Genomic DNA, 16,995 nt, shown 5'->3' on the forward strand with positions numbered 1-16,995 from the left:
CCCCTGATATTATTATTATTATTATTATTATTATTATTATTATTATTATTATTATTATTATTATTGTTAGCCTTCCCCATTGGAAGAGAACTCATATCGCCAACCCCTTTGAGTTATGAATTCAGGAAGGATGACCCGCCAACCAGCCTTGCGAGGGAGTCCGCTCCGCATCCGTGCTCCCGATGTTGCGCTCAGCCTTGGGCGCGAAAATATTGTGCGTTTGGAAGGGGAGAAAAAACAAAATATACTTTTAATTCTCCGATGAGCCATCTTGTGCCCCATCTGTTCTGATGCGATTCTTCTTCACAGCAAGGAACACGTTTTAATTAACTGACGGTTTGGCGGAGGAGAAAAAAGAAAGGAAGGAGGGAAAGAAAGAAAGAAAGAAAGCAAGCAAGCAAGCAAGCAAGAAAGAAAGAAAGAAAGAAAGAAAGAAAGAAAGCAAGAAAGAAAGAAAGAAAGAAAGAAAGAAAGAAAGAAAGAAAGAAAGAAAGAGGAAACTCAGCTCCCAAACCCTAACCCAAACCCTTCCAGGATTCAAATGTCGGCATATCATGATCAAACACTTCCCAAGTGTTTAGGACTGTGTTGTTGTTGTTGTTGCCGTTATTATTATTGTTATTATTATTATTGTATGTATTTGTACTCTTTCTTTTTCCCTGGATCGAGACCCAAAGCGGTTCACAACCTTAGGAACAATGCAATTTAACACCTAAAAATATTTAAAAGACTGTTAAAAGTTCACATTAGGATCTCCTATTTGGAGAGAAAAGTTGGGGTATAAATAAACAGAATAATAATAACAATAATAATAATAATAATGGATGTATCCAGCTTCTGTTGAATCATATCTAAGGCACCTCCAAAGGCCATCCGGTCCAACCCTGGCTGGAAGACACAATCAAAACCCTCCCGACATATGGCCATCCAGCCTCTGTTGGATCATATCTAAGGCACCTCCAAAGGCCATCCGGTCCAACCCTGGCTGGAAGACACAATCAAAACCCTCCCGACATATGGCCATCCAGCCTCTGTTGGATCATATCGAAGGGACCTCCAAAGGCCATCCGGTCCAACCCTGGCTGGAAGACACAATCAAAACCCTCCCGACATATGGCCATCCAGCCTCTGTTGGATCATATCGAAGGGACCTCCAAAGGCCATCCGGTCCAACCCTGGCTGGAAGACACAATCAAAACCCTCCCGACATATGGCCATCCAGCCTCTGTTGGATCATATCTAAGGCACCTCCAAAGGCCATCCGGTCCAACCCTGGCTGGAAGACACAATCAAAACCCTCCCGACATATGGCCATCCAGCCTCTGTTGGATCATATCGAAGGGACCTCCAAAGGCCATCCGGTCCAACCCTGGCTGGAAGACACAATCAAAGCCCTCACGAAAGATGGCCATCCAGTGCAACCCTGGCTGGAAGACACAATCAAAACCCTCCCGACAGATGGCCACCCAGCCTCTGTTGGATCATATAGAAGGGACCTCCAAAGGCCATCCGGTCCAACCTTGGCTGGAAGACACAATCAAAGCCCTCACGAAAGATGGCCATCCGGTCCAACCTTGGCTGGAAGACACAATCAAAGCCTTCCCGCCAGATGGCCATCCAGCCACTGTTGATCATATAGAAGGGACCTCCAAAGGCCATCCGGTCCAACCCTGGCTGGAAGACACAATCAAAGCCCTCACGAAAGATGGCCATCCGGTCCAACCTTGGCTGGAAGACACAATCAAAGCCTTCCCGCCAGATGGCCATCCAGCCACTGTTGATCATATAGAAGGGACCTCCAAAGGCCATCCGGTCCAACCCTGGCTGGAAGACACAATCAAAGCCCTCACGAAAGATGGCCATCCGGTCCAACCTTGGCTGGAAGACACAATCAAAACCCTCCCGACAGATGGCCACCCAGCCTCTGTTGGATCATATCGAAGGGACCTCCAAAGGCCATCCGGTCCAACCCTGGCTGGAAGACACAATCAAAGCCCTCACGAAAGATGGCCATCCGGTCCAACCTTGGCTGGAAGACACAATCAAAGCCCTCACGAAAGATGGCCATCCAGTGCAACCCTGGCTGGAAGACACAATCAAAACCCTCCCGACAGATGGCCACCCAGCCTCTGTTGGATCATATCGAAGGGACCTCCAAAGGCCATCCGGTCCAACCCTGGCTGGAAGACACAATCAAAGCCTTCCCGCCAGATGACCATCCAGCCACTGTTGGATCATATAGAAGGGACCTCCAAAGGCCATCCAACCCTGGCTGGAAGACACAATCAAAGCCCTCCCAACAGATGGCCATCCAGTGCAACCCTGGCTGGAAGACACAATCAAAACCCTCCTGACAGATGACCATCCAGCCTCTGTTGGATCATATAGAAGGGACCTCCAAAGGCCATCCAACCCTGGCTGGAAGACACAATCAAAACCCTCCCGAAAGATGGCCATCCAGCCTCTGTTGACTCATATAGAAGGGACCTCCAAAGGCCATCCAGTGTAACCCTGGCTGGAAGACACAATCAAAACCCTCCTGATAGATGGCCATCCACTGGTCACTCTTCTCTTTGGACAGAAGCCCCTTTTGGCTTCGGCCGCTTCCCAATCCCATTGTTTTTTTGGCAACCTGCTCCCCTCTTAGGAAATATATAGAATATTACATTATTATTGTTCAAACCCCATTCTCTTCGGTGCCTGGATTCTAATTATTTGATATTCAGCGGCTGGGAAAAGTTCAATGCAAGGAGTGTAAACACATTGGAGCGGGCTTCCCGCCTCGTCTTGGGAAATATATATATATATTTCTGTAATATATATTTTCCCTCCTTCCTTCCTTCCCGGCCGAGGATTAAGGCGACTTCAACCGGAGCCGCTCTTCGGCAAAAATTAATTTCCAAGCCGCATGAGAAAAGCGCGTGGGGGCAAAGGGCGGGTGGGAAGAAAGCTTCACGGCTTTTTGGGCACATTGCGCTGACGGAGGGAGATTTGGGGCGGATTGGGGGGAGAAATGGGGTCCAAAGGGGGAGAAGCAACTGTGTTTGCTCACTTAGCTTCTCCCATTCTTTGTGGGTTCAGGGCTCACCCTCCATTCTGCTTTGCCTCCCATTTACAGCCATCGTGGCTCTCAACAAGTCAATTTCGGCTGTGTCTACACGCCGTTGGGTTAATGCAGTTTGAAATCACTTTGGGCACGGCACCCAGTGTGCCCATCACCACCGGGACCACCTGGACTAGTTTCTGCCAGAGTCTTTGAAGTACAATCTTGAGGTCCTGATAGCGGCTGAGTTTTTCCTGTTGTTTTCGTCAATGCGACTGTCACCTGGGATGGCGACATCAATGATCCAAACCTTTTTCTTTTCCACAACTGTGATGTCTGGTGTGTTGTGTTCCAGAACTTTGTCAGTCTGGATTCGGAAGTCCCACAGTATCTTTGCGTGTTCATTTTCCAATACTTTTGCAGGTTTGTGATCCCACCAGTTCTTTGCTGCTGGGAGGTGGGACTTGAGGCATAAGTTCCAATGAATCATTTGGGCCACATAGTTGTGCCTCTGTTTGTAGTCAGTCTGTGCGATTTTCTTACAGCAGCTGAGAATACGATCCATGGTTTCATCGGTTTCCTTGCACAGTCTGCACTTTGGGTCATCAGCAGATTTTTCGATCTTGGCCTGAATGGCCTTTGTCCTGATGTCTTGCTCCTGGGCTGCAAGGATCAGGCCTTCTGTCTCCTTCTTCAGGGTCCCATTTGTGAGCCAGAGCCAGGTCTTCTCCTTATCAGCTTTTCCTTCAATTTTGTCAAGGAACTTTCCATGCAATGTTTTGTTGTGCCAGCTGTCAGCTCTAGTTTGTAGTGTGGTTTTCTTGTACTGGTTTTTTGTCTGCTGTGCTTTGAGGAGTTTCTGATTTTTGACTTCAATCAAAGCGGGTTCTTCACTTTGCTTTCCATATTCTGCCAGGGCATGTTCTTCTTCTTTGACTGCTTGTTTGACTTGTAAGAGTCCTCTGCCCCCTGATCTTCTAGGCAGATATAGCCGGTCAACATCACTACGAGGGTGCAGGGAATGATGAATGGTTATGAGTTTTCTTGTTTTTCTGTCCAAATTGTCCAGTTATCCAACATATTCGCTTATCCAATGTTCTGCCGGCCGGGCGCCATTGAGACCGAGGGGGTTGCTAGGAGACGAAGTAGGCGGGGCCTAAAGGGGGAAGGGCCTACCCTTCTGACCAGCAACCTGGGTTGAAAACGGCTCTTCCTCGTTTTCTAATTTGGACTTTATTTTTCAGGTTCAGATTGGATGGCAATGTCTTTGGTGGCCAATTTCCCGGCAATGGATTTCCTCCGCTTTCCCAGCAGGATTAGCTTCTCCGGGGCTTTAGGGGAATTTCTCTTCTCCATAAATAAACCCCGGGCTGTTTCATGGCCATCCATGGCTAAAACCCATGCCTCCCGTCCGGCTATTTATAAGCGTTGGCACCCTCGGCGAGTGCACAACGCACACCTGTCCCTGGCTCTGGGCCCCTCGCCCAATCGCCTTCCTTTCCCGCGCATAGGATTGCATTGGCCTTTCGCACTGACAATATTGGAATTACGCTCTGCAACAAAATTGCAAAAATTATTAGTATTATTTCCTGTTTAGTTCCTACTTGTACAGTTCCTACTTGAGAAATAGTTGCAATGCTCCAGAATCTTTGTTTTTCTGCTGAATTGGTGGACACTCAAGATATTATTTGCTTGTTTATTTATTTTGTGGAAGGTGAATTGAGGCAGCCAGGCTTTGAAGCTGCAAGGCTATTCAATGGTATTTAAGATGGCCAACAATGGAGTCCCCTAGGTATGGAGCAGCCAGGCTTTGAAGCTGCAAGGCTATTCAGTGGTATTTAAGATGGCCAACAATGGAGTCCCCTAGGTATGGAGCAGCCAGGCTTTGAAGCTGCAAGGCTATTCAGTGGTATTTAAGATGGCCAACAATGGAGTCCCCTAGGTATGGAGCAGCCAGGCTTTGAAGCTGCAAGGCTATTCAGTGGTATTTAAGATGGCCAACAATGGAGTCCCCTAGGTATGGAGCAGCCAGGCTTTGAAGCCGCAAGGCTATTCAATGGTATTCAAGTGGGCCAACAATGGAGTCCCCTAGGTATGAAGCAGCCAGGCTTTGAAGCTGCAAGGCTATTCAATGGTATTCAAGTGGGCCAACAATGGAGTCCCCTAGGTATGAAGCAGCCAGGCTTTGAAGCTGCAAGGCTATTCAGTGGTATTTAAGATGGCCAACAATGGAGTCCCCTAGGTATGGAGCAGCCAGGCTTTGAAGCTGCAAGGCTATTCAGTGGTATTTAAGATGGCCAACAATGGAGTCCCCTAGGTATGGAGCAGCCAGGCTTTGAAGCTGCAAGGCTATTCAGTGGTATTTAAGATGGCCAACAATGGAGTCCCCTAGGTATGGAGCAGCCAGGCTTTGAAGCTGCAAGGCTATTCAGTGGTATTTAAGATGGCCAACAATGGAGTCCCCTAGGTATGGAGCAGCCAGGCTTTGAAGCCGCAAGGCTATTCAATGGTATTCAAGTGGGCCAACAATGGAGTCCCCTAGGTATGAAGCAGCCAGGCTTTGAAGCTGCAAGGCTATTCAATGGTATTTAAGATGGCCAACAATGGAGTCCCCTAGGTATGGAGCAGCCAGGCTTTGAAGCTGCAAGGCTATTCAGTGGTATTTAAGATGGCCAACAATGGAGTCCCCTAGGTATGAAGCAGCCAGGCTTTGAAGCTGCCAGGCTATTCAATGGTATTCAAGTTGACCAACAATGGAGTCCCCTAGGTAGGAAGCAGCCAGGCTTTGAAGCTGCAGAGCTATTCAATGGTTTTTAAGATGGCCAACAATGGAGTCCCCTAGGTATGGAGCAGCCAGGCTTTGAAGCTGCAAGGTTACTCCTTGGAAAGTGATGAGTATTGTGGCCAAATTTAGTGTGATTTGGCCCAGTGGTTTTGTTGTTAACTCGGTCCTAATTATGCACATTACATTTATATATATATATAGATTACAATTACTGTATATACTCGAGTATAAGCCTAGTTTTTCAGCCCTTTTTTTAAGACTGAAAAAGCCCCCCTCGGCTTATACTCCTGGCTGGCTTATATTTGGGTCAGCTTATACTCGAGAATATATGGTACATTTATTATTTTTCTATATTATTATTGGTATTATTACATTTATTATTTTTATCTATTATTATTATTAATATTATTATTATTGCATTTATTATTTTACTCTATTTATTATTACATGTATTATTTTCCTGTATTTATTATTATTATTATTATTACATGTATTATTTTACTCTATTATTATTAAAAGGATACATAAGCACATTTACATTGAAGAAAATGAGAATAATGATTTGATCAGAGTTGGACAGTCTTATCTTAAATTTGAGCTTTATGTAAATATTCAAAAACATTTAATCTACTGATGTCTCAATTCATGTAATTTTATTGGTATCTATTTTTATTTCTGAAATTTACCACCCTCGGCTTATACCGTAGTCAATGTTTTCCCAGTTTTTTTGTGGCAAAATTAGGTGCCTTGGCTTATATTCGGGTCGGCTTATACTTGAGTATATATGGTATATTATATTATAATAATGTAATATTTTGTATGTACATATAATGAGTAGCCCCTGGTGGCACGGCGTATTAAAGTGCTGAGCTGTTGAGCTTGCTGCCAGAAAGGTCACAGGTTCCAATCCAGGGAGCGGGGTGAGCTCCTACTGTTAGCCCCAGCTTCTGCCAACCTTGCAGTTTGAAAACATGCCAATGTGAGTAGATCAATAGGTATTGCGCCGGTGGGAAGGTAATGGCGCTCTATGCAGTCATGCCAATGGCCACATGACCTTGGAGGTGTCTATGGACAATGCCGGCTCCTCGGCTTAGAAATGGAAATGAGCACCAAACCTCAGAGTGTGAGTAGATCAATAGGTACTGCTCCAGCGGGAAGGTAATGGCGCTCTATGCAGTCATGCCAATGGCCACATGACCTTGGAGGTGTCTATGGACAATGCCGGCTCCTCGGCTTAGAAATGGAAATGAGCACCAAACCTCAGAGTGTGAGTAGATCAATAGGTACTGCTCCAGCGGGAAGGTAATGGCGCTCTATGCAGTCATGCCAATGGCCACATGACCTTGGAGGTGTCTATGGACAATGCCGGCTCCTCGGCTTAGAAATGGAAATGAGCACCAAACCCCAGAGTGTGAGTAGATCAATAGGTACTGCTCCAGCGGGAAGGTAATGGCGCTCCATGCAGTCATGCCAATGGCCACATAACCTTGGAGGTGTCTACGGACAACGCCGGCTCTTCGGCTTAGAAATGGAAATGAGCACCAAACCCCAGAGTGTGAGTAGATCAATAGGTACTGCTCCAGCGGGAAGGTACTGGCACTCCATGCAGTCATGCCAATGGCCACATAACCTTGGAGGTGTCTATGGACAACGCCAGCTCTTCGGCTTAGAAATGGAGATGAGCACCAACCCCCAGAGTGTGAGTAGATCAATAGGTACTGCTCCAGCGGGAAGGTAATGGCGCTCCATGCAGTCATGCCAATGGCCACATAACCTTGGAGGTGTCTACGGACAACGCCGGCTCTTCAGCTTAGAAATGGAGATGAGCACCAACCCCCAGAGTCTGACACGACTGGACTTAATAATATCTGAAAAATATGCACCACAGTAAAGGTTCACAACATAGAACACAATATGTATATTAGAGCATCCAGATTTAATTGCTACACAGAGCTCACAGCCAGCCACTTTAAAATAACAACTATCTGACCGAGCTTCCTGGCTGGGAACTGTAAATGACTGCAACATTTGTTACAAACTGAAGCTACAGCCAATTGACTGCATTTACATCCTGAGGAGTCCTATAGAACTACTCCAAGACTACAGAGACTTTGATTTGTTTTGACTCCAAGCCAGGTTTGAGCCAATTGAATTGCACACTGATATATTTAGTTTTACAGCCTATTATATGCCATTTTGAAGAGACTGGATGTACACATACTGTGTTGCTAACAAACTTTAGTTGGAGTCTTATTGATACATGTCTGATATATGTTTTACACTGAAAACTGCTCTGTGTAGCAATTAAATCTGGATGATTGCAGTCTATAAATCTTTATCCTCAGTAAGTTACAACTGTGTGCCACTACAGCTGACAGAATTGGATCATCAGTTGTATTATTATTTGTATTGTTGTTAACATTATGTATATGATGCTCTAATATACATATTGTGTTCTATGTTTTGAACCTTTACTGTGGTGCATATTTTTCAGATATTGTATAGAATAGACAGCTGTGTTTAGTTATTATTATATACGACTGGACTTAATATCAGGGGAAAACCTTTACCTTTATCCTATCTATATATATCTATATAAAAGGGTAATGAAATTTCAGCCTAGGACAAAACAAGAAAACTACACATCCCAGAAACACTAAACTTGGCAGCACAACCCCTCATCCATGCCTCTACGTTCATACAACAAAAAGAAAAGAAAAATAAAGTCCTAATTAGAGGGAGAGGAATAATTGTTTTTATCCAATTGCTGCCAGTTAGAAGGCTACGCTCCGCCCACTTGGTCTGCTGTCAGTTAGAAGGCTAAGCTCCACCCACTTGGTCTGCTGTCAGTTAGAAGGCTAAGCTCCACCCACTTGGTCTGCTGTCAGTTAGAAGGCTAAGCTCCACCCACTTGGTCTGCTGTCAGTTAGAAGGCTAAGCTCCACCCACTTGGTCTGCTGTCAGTTAGAAGGCTAAGCTCCATCCACTTGGTCTGCTGTCAGTTAGAAGGCTAAGCTCCACCCACTTGGTCTGCTGTCAGTTAGAAGGCTAAGCTCCACCCACTTGGTCTGCTGCATGTTAGCCGCCCCGAGAACCTTCGGGGAGATGGTGGCGGGATATAAAAGTAAATTATTATTTTATTATGACACAGCAAACAAGATAGATATGCTGGATTTCGTGTCACAAAACCACAAGTCGAACACTTCCCAAGTGTCTAGGACTGTGTGATGTATTTTCGGATGATGCGCGCAGATCCCAGTAGGGTGGCCTTTTGCAGTTGGCAGATTGTGATTTTGTCAATGTCTATTGTTTCCAAATGCCGGCTGAGATCTTTTGGCACGGCACCCAATGTGCCCATCACCACCAGGACCACCTGCACTGGTTTCTGCCAGAGTCTTTGAAGTTCAATCCTGAGGTCCTGATAGCGGCTGAGTTTTTCCTGTTGTTTTTCGTCAATGCAACGGTCACCTGGGATGGCGACATCAATGATCCAAACCTTTTTCTTTTCCACAACTGTGATGTCTGGTGTGTTGTGTTCCAGAACTTTGTCAGTCTGGATTCGGAAGTCCCACAGTATCTTTGTCTGCTCATTTTCCAATACTTTGGCAGGTTTGTGATCCCACCAGTTCTTTGCTGCTGGGAGGTGGGACTTGAGGCATAAGTTCCAATGGATCATTTGGGCCACATAGTTGTGCCTCTGTTTGTAGTCTGTCTGTGCGATTTTCTTACAGCAGCTGAGGATATGATCATGGTTTCGTCGGTTTCCTTGCACAGTCTGCATTTTGGGTCATCAGCTGATTTTTCGATCTTGGCCTTAATGGCCTTTGTCCTGATGTCTTGCTCCTGGGCTGCAAGGATCAGTCCTTCTGTCTCCTTCTTCAGGGTCCCATTCATGAGCCAGAGCCAGGTCTTCTATTATTATTATTATTATTATTATTATTATTATTATTATTATTATTATTATTAATTGCCTTTGTCCTGATGTCTTGCTCCTGGGCTGCAAGGATCAGGCCTTCTTTCTCCTTCTTCAGGGTCCCATTCATGAGCCAGAGCCAGGTCTTCTATTGTTATTATTATTATTATTATTATTATTATTATTATTATTATTATTAATTGCCTTTGTCCTGATGTCTTGCTCCTGGGCTGCAAGGATCAGGCCTTCTTTCTCCTTCTTCAGGGTCCCATTCATGAGCCAGAGCCAGGTCTTCTATTGTTATTATTATTATTATTATTATTATTATTATTATTATTATTATTATTAATTGCATTTGTTCTGATGTCTTGCTCCTGGGCTGCAAGGATCAGGCCTTCTGTCTCCTTCTTCAGGGTCCCATTCGTGAGCCAGAGCCAGGTCTTCTCCTTGTCAGCTTTTCCTTCAATTTTGTCAAGGAACTTTCCATGCAATGTTTTGTTGTGCCAGTTAGGGTTAGGGTTAGGGCTATTATTATTATTATTATTATTATTATTATTATTATTATTATTATTAATATTGTTTAGGCAAGTCACACTTTCTTAGCTTGGGCGGAGGATTCTCCGGAGGGTCGGAAACGGCCGCCTTGGCTATTTCTGGCTTCCTTGTGTCCCGGTTTCCCCTTTGGGAGAACTTTGGCCGTGTCCGATCTTCGGATATCACTACCCTTCGCACACATTCTTGGCCTGCGAAAAGGAACAGGCGGCTCCGAAACGGAGACAGGTTACACACACTCAGTGTTTACTTACCAAAGGGAGTAAATACCAAATGCCTCGGTATTTATAGCACCGGGCACGCGGGTTTCGCTGGTTGCCGTCAATTAATGCTTTTCCCGCTCTTGTCTTTCCAATCTCCCTGTTCCCAAGAGGGAACTTTTTCCGACATGTATCCTTGAGCATGTGCAGAGTGTTTGCGCCTTGCGTTGGCACTTACCCTATTGGCTCGAATCTAATGTTCAAAGGACAGGGACATTGGAAGGAATGGAAAGAAGTTCTAAGAAGAAACCATCGTATTCCAGGGCTGCTGTGAGTTTTCCAGGCTGTCTGGCCATTTTCCAGAAGCATTCTCTCCTGACATTTCTCCTACATCTATGGCAGACATCCTCAGAGGTTGTGAGGTGTTGGAAACTAGGCAAGTGGGGTTGATATCTATCTATCTGTGGAATAAGATATATATATATATATACACACACACACACACACACAGTAGAGTCTCACTTATCCAACGTTCTGGATTATCCAACACAGAGAATATATGGTACATTTATTATTTTTCTCTATTATTATTGGCATTATTACATTTATTATTTTTCTTTATTATTATTGGCATTACAGTAGAGTCTCACTAATCCAACATAAACGGGCCGGCAGAATGTTGGATAAGTGAATATGTTGGATAATAAGGAGGGATTAAGGAAAAGCCTATTAAACATCAAATTAGGTTCTGATTTTACAAATGAAGCACCAAAACATCATGTTAGACAACAAATTTGGCAGAAAAAGTAGTTCAATACACAGTAATGCTATGTAGTAATTACTGTATTTACGAATTTAGCACCAAAATATCACGATATATTGAAAGCATTGACTCCAAAAATGCGTTGGATAATCCAGAACGTTGGATAAGTGAGGCTTGGATAAGTGAGACTCTACTGTATAAACACACAGTAGATTCTCACTTATCCAACATTCTGGATTATCCAACGCAGAGAATATATGTTACATTTATTATTTTTCTCTATTTTTATTGGCATTATTACATTTATTATTTTTCTTTATTATTATTGGCATTATTACATTTATTGTTTTTCTCTATTATTATTGGCATTATTACATTTATTATTTTTCTTTATTATTATTGGCATTATTACATTTATTTTTCTCTATTATTATTGGCATTATTACATTTATTATTTTTCTCTATTATTATTGGCATTATTACATGTATTGTTTTTCTCTATTATTATTGGCATTATTACATTTATTATTTTTCTTTATTATTGTTTCTACTACAGTAGAGTCTCACTTATCCAACACTCGCTTATCCAATGTTCTGGATTTTCCAACACATTTTTGTAATCAATGTTTCCAATGCATTGTGATATTTTGGTACTAAATTCGTAAATACAGTAATTACTACATAGCATTAATGCGTATTGAACTACTTTTTCTGTCAAATTTGTTGTATAACATGATGTTTTGGTGCTTAATTGGTAAAATCATAACCTAATTTAATGTTTAATAGGCTTTTCCTTAATCTCTCCTTATTATCCAACATATTCGCTTATCCAACGTTCTGCCGGCCCGTTTATGTTGGATAAGTGAGACTCTACTGTATATAGTGTGGGAGAAATAGCTCTTGTCTGTTTGAGGCAAGAGTGAATGTCATATTTCAAGCCGCAAAAAAATGAGAATAAAATGCAATAATAATAATTAATAATAATACATAATATTAATAATGTTATTACTCCAGACTATATAAACTTTGGAAGAAAGTCTCCATTTCTTGGTGGTCAGTGGGGAACCAAGCTGCAAGAAGAGATAACAACAACAAATATTAATATCAATATTATTAATATTAATCATATCAATATTATTAATATTAATCATATCAATATTATTAATATTAATTATATTGTTTATATTATATATAATATTTTTGAGACTAATATAAACTTTGACTGTGTCTGCCTTAATGGTGGAAAGATCCAGATCCGTCATTGTTTGAGATAGCTGGATGGCTATCTATCTGGATGGATTTGGCTGTGCCTGTCTTGATGGTGGAAAGGGGTCAGACTAGATGCCCTTTGGGTTTCCCTTCTGACTCTAAAACGGGGCCTCCCTTTCCTTCCTCTCTCCCTTTCTTCCTCTAGAAGGAACCATGATCCATTCCTAGGGTCCCTCCGCATCCGGTTCGGCCGCTCTTCCCGAAATGCTCCGGGTCTCCGTCCCTCCGGTCCTTTTCTTCCTCTTGGCGTCTGCCGCTTCCTTCCCGAAGGACTTGAACCCGCTTCACACCCTCGGCGGAGCAGGTGAGCATCACATGCCTTCTCTGGAAGGTCCTTAAAGCAGAAGCCGGATGGCCATCTGTCAGGAGGGCTTGAATTGGCAGAATTGGGTTGGACCGGAAGCTGGATGGCCATCTGTCGGGAGGGCTTCGATCGATAGAATTGGGTTGGACCGGAAGCTGGATGGCCATCTGTCGGGAGGGCTTTGATTGGGAGAATTGGGTTGGACCGGAAGCCGGATGGCCATCTGTCGGGAGGGCTTCGACTGGCAGAATTGAGTTGGAACGAAAGCCAGATGGCCATCTGTCGGGAGGGCTTCGATTGGGAGAATTGGGTTGGACCGGAAGCTGGATGTCCATCTGTTGGGAGGGCTTCGATTGGGAGAATTGGGTTGGACTGGAAGCTGGATGGCCATCTGTCGGGAGGGCTTCGATTGGGAGAATTGGGTTGGACCGGAAGCCGGATGGCCATCTGTTGGGAGGGCTTCGATTGGGAGAATTGGGTTGGACCGGAAGCCGGATGGCCATCTGTCGGGAGGGCTTTGATTGGGAGAATTGGGTTGGACCGGAAGCCGGATGGCCATCTGTTGGAAGGGCTTCGATTGGGAGAATTGGGTTGGACCGGAAGCTGGATGTCTATCTGTCGGGAGGGCTTCGATTGATAGAATTAGGTTGGACCAGAAGCCAGATGGCCATCTGTCAGGAGGGCTTCGATTGGGAGAATTGGGTTGGACCGGAAGCTGGATGGCCATCTGTCGGGAGGGCTTCGATTGGCAGAATTGAGTTGGACCAGAAGCCGGATGGCCATCTGTCAGGAGGGCTTCGATTGGCAGAATTGGGTTGGACCGGATGGCCCTTGGAGGGTTCTCTTCCGACTCTAGGATTCTAGGATTCTGTGCATTGTGTTCATTTTAATTTCTATTCCAGGAACCGCGCGGTACCCGTATTTCCGTGGCCTTGCGGACGACAATGACACCACACAACTGGGCTTGGATTTCCAGAGCATGTTGCGCATCAACCAGACACTCTTCATCGCGGCCCGGTAAGTAACATCCTGGTGCGGATAGAGGAGGACAGACCGTGGATGATGGTTCTCCTAATACCATCATGACCCACCCCATGACCCACTTAACGTCCTAGTGTAGATAGAGGAGGACAGACCGTGGATGATGGTACTCCAAATACCATCATGACCCACCCCATGACCCACTTAACGTCCTGGTGCGGATAGAGGAGGACAGACCGTGGATGATGGTACTCCAAATACCATCATGACCCACCCCATGACCCACTTAACGTCCTGGTGCGGATAGAGGAGGACAGACCGTGGATGATGGTACTCCTAATACCATCATGACCCACCCCATGAACCACTTAACGTCCTGGTGTGGATAGAGGAGGACAGACCGTGGATGATGGTACTCCTAATACCATCATGACCCACCCCATGAACCACTTAACGTCCTGGTGCGGATAGAGGAGGACAGACCGTGGATGATGGTACTCCAAATACCATCATGACTCACCCCATGACCCACTTAACGTCCTGGTGCGGATAGGGGAGGACAGTCCGTGGATGATGGTACTCCAAATACCATCATGACTCACCCCATGATCCACTTAACGTCCTGTTGCGGATAGGGGAGGACAGTCCGTGGATGATGGTACTCCAAATACCATCATGACTCACCCCATGACCCACTTAACGTCCTGGTGCGGATAGGGGAGGACAGTCCGTGGATGATGGTACTCCAAATACCATCATGACTCACCCCATGATCCACTTAACGTCCTGGTGCGGATAGAGGAGGACAGACTATGGAGGATGGTACTCCAAATACCATCATGACTCACCCCATGATCCACTTAACGTCCTGGTGCGGATAGGGGAGGACAGACCGTGGATGATGGTACTCCAAATACCATCATGACTCACCCCATGACCCACTTAACGTCCTGGTGCGGATAGGGGAGGACAGTCCGTGGATGATGGTACTCCAAATACCATCATGACTCACCCCATGACCCACTTAACGTCCTGGTGCGGATAGGGGAGGACAGACCGTGGATGATGGTACTCCAAATACCATCATGACTCACCCCATGACCCACTTAACGTCCTGGTGCGGATAGGGGAGGACAGTCCGTGGATGATGGTACTCCAAATACCATCATGACTCACCCCATGACCCACTTAACGTCCTGGTGCGGATAGGGGAGGACAGACCGTGGATGATGGTACTCCAAATACCATCATGACTCACCCCATGACCCACTTAACGTCCTGGTGCGGATAGGGGAGGACAGACCGTGGATGATGGTACTCCAAATACCATCATGACTCACCCCATGACCCACTTAACGTCCTGGTGCGGATAGGGGAGGACAGTCCGTGGATGATGGTACTCCAAATACCATCATGACTCACCCCATGATCCACTTAACGTCCTGGTGCAGATAGAGGAGGACAGACTATGGAGGATGGTACTCCAAATACCATCATGACCCACCCCATGACCCACTTAACGTCCTGGTGCGGATAGGGGAGGACAGACCGTGGATGATGGTACTCCAAATACCATCATGACTCACCCCATGACCCACTTAACGTCCTGGTGCGGATAGGGGAGGACAGTCCGTGGATGATGGTACTCCAAATACCATCATGACTCACCCCATGACCCACTTAACGTCCTGGTGCGGATAGGGGAGGACAGACCGTGGATGATGGTACTCCAAATACCATCATGACTCACCCCATGACCCACTTAACGTCCTGGTGCGGATAGGGGAGGACAGACCGTGGATGATGGTACTCCAAATACCATCATGACTCACCCCATGACCCACTTAACGTCCTGGTGCGGATAGGGGAGGACAGTCCGTGGATGATGGTACTCCAAATACCATCATGACTCACCCCATGATCCACTTAACGTCCTGGTGCGGATAGAGGAGGACAGACTATGGAGGATGGTACTCCAAATACCATCATGACCCACCCCATGATCCACTTAACGTCCTGGTGCAGATAGAGGAGGACAGACTATGGAGGATGGTACTCCAAATACCATCATGACCCACCCCATGACCCACTTAACGTCCTGGTACGGATAGAGGAGGACAGACCGTGGATGATGGTACTCCAAATACCATCATGACCCACCCCATGACCCACTTAACGTCCTGGTGCGGATAGAGGAGGACAGACCGTGGATGATGGTACTCCAAATACCATCATGACCCACCCCATGACCCACTTAACGTCCTGGTACGGATAGAGGAGGACAGACCGTGGATGATGGTACTCCAAATACCATCATGACCCACCCCATGACCCACTTAACGTCCTGGTACGGATAGAGGAGGACAGACCGTGGATGATGGTACTCCAAATACCATCATGACTCACCCCATGACCCACTTAACGTCCTGGTACGGATAGAGGAGGACAGACCGTGGATGATGGTTCTCCAAATACCATCATGACCCACCCCATGACCCACTTAACGTCCTGGTGCGGATAGTGGTGGACAGACCGTGGATGATGGTACTCCAAATACCATCATGACTCACCCCATGACCCACTTAACGTCCTGGTGCGGATAGTGGTGGACAGACCGTGGATGATGGTTCTCCAAATACCATCATGACTCACCCCATGACCCACTTAACGTCCTGGTGCGGATAGAGGAGGACAGACTATGGAGGATGGTACTCCAAATACCATCATGACTCACCCCATGATCCACTTAACGTCCTGGTGCGGATAGTGGTGGACAGACCGTGGATGATGGTACTCCAAATACCATCATGACTCACCCCATGACCCACTTAACGTCCTGGTGCGGATAGGGGAGGACAGTCCGTGGATGATGGTACTCCAAATACCATCATGACTCACCCCATGATCCACTTAACGTCCTGGTGCGGATAGAGGAGGACAGACTATGGATGATGGTACTCCAAATACCATCATGACTCACCCCATGATCCACTTAACGTCCTGGTGCGGATAGAGGAGGACAGACTATGGAGGATGGTACTCCAAATACCATCATGACTCACCCCATGATCCACTTAACGTCCTGGTGCGGATAGAGGAGGACAGACTATGGAGGATGGTACTCCAAATACCATCATGACTCACCCCATGATCCACTTAACGTCCTGGTACGGATAGGGGAGGAC

At 45.8% G+C, this 16,995-nt stretch overlaps 1 protein-coding gene across 8 annotated transcripts in view; it reads left to right on the forward strand.

Moving 5' to 3' along the window:
* Positions 1-16,995, forward strand: part of sema6c (semaphorin 6C) — a 220,482-nt gene that overhangs the window by 136,209 nt on the left and 67,278 nt on the right. For all 8 annotated transcript variants that reach the window (XM_062964943.1, XM_062964942.1, XM_062964945.1 and 5 more), the window contains 2 exons: positions 12,671-12,829; positions 13,732-13,846. In XM_062964943.1, the coding sequence (XP_062821013.1) occupies positions 12,730-12,829; positions 13,732-13,846 (215 nt within the window). In that variant the 5' untranslated portion in view covers positions 12,671-12,729. The remainder of the gene's footprint in view (positions 1-12,670; positions 12,830-13,731; positions 13,847-16,995) is intronic.

Source organism: Anolis carolinensis, unplaced genomic scaffold (assembly GCF_035594765.1).
Source record: "Anolis carolinensis isolate JA03-04 unplaced genomic scaffold, rAnoCar3.1.pri scaffold_14, whole genome shotgun sequence".
In the NCBI taxonomy this organism is placed as follows: Eukaryota; Metazoa; Chordata; class Lepidosauria; order Squamata; family Dactyloidae; genus Anolis; species Anolis carolinensis.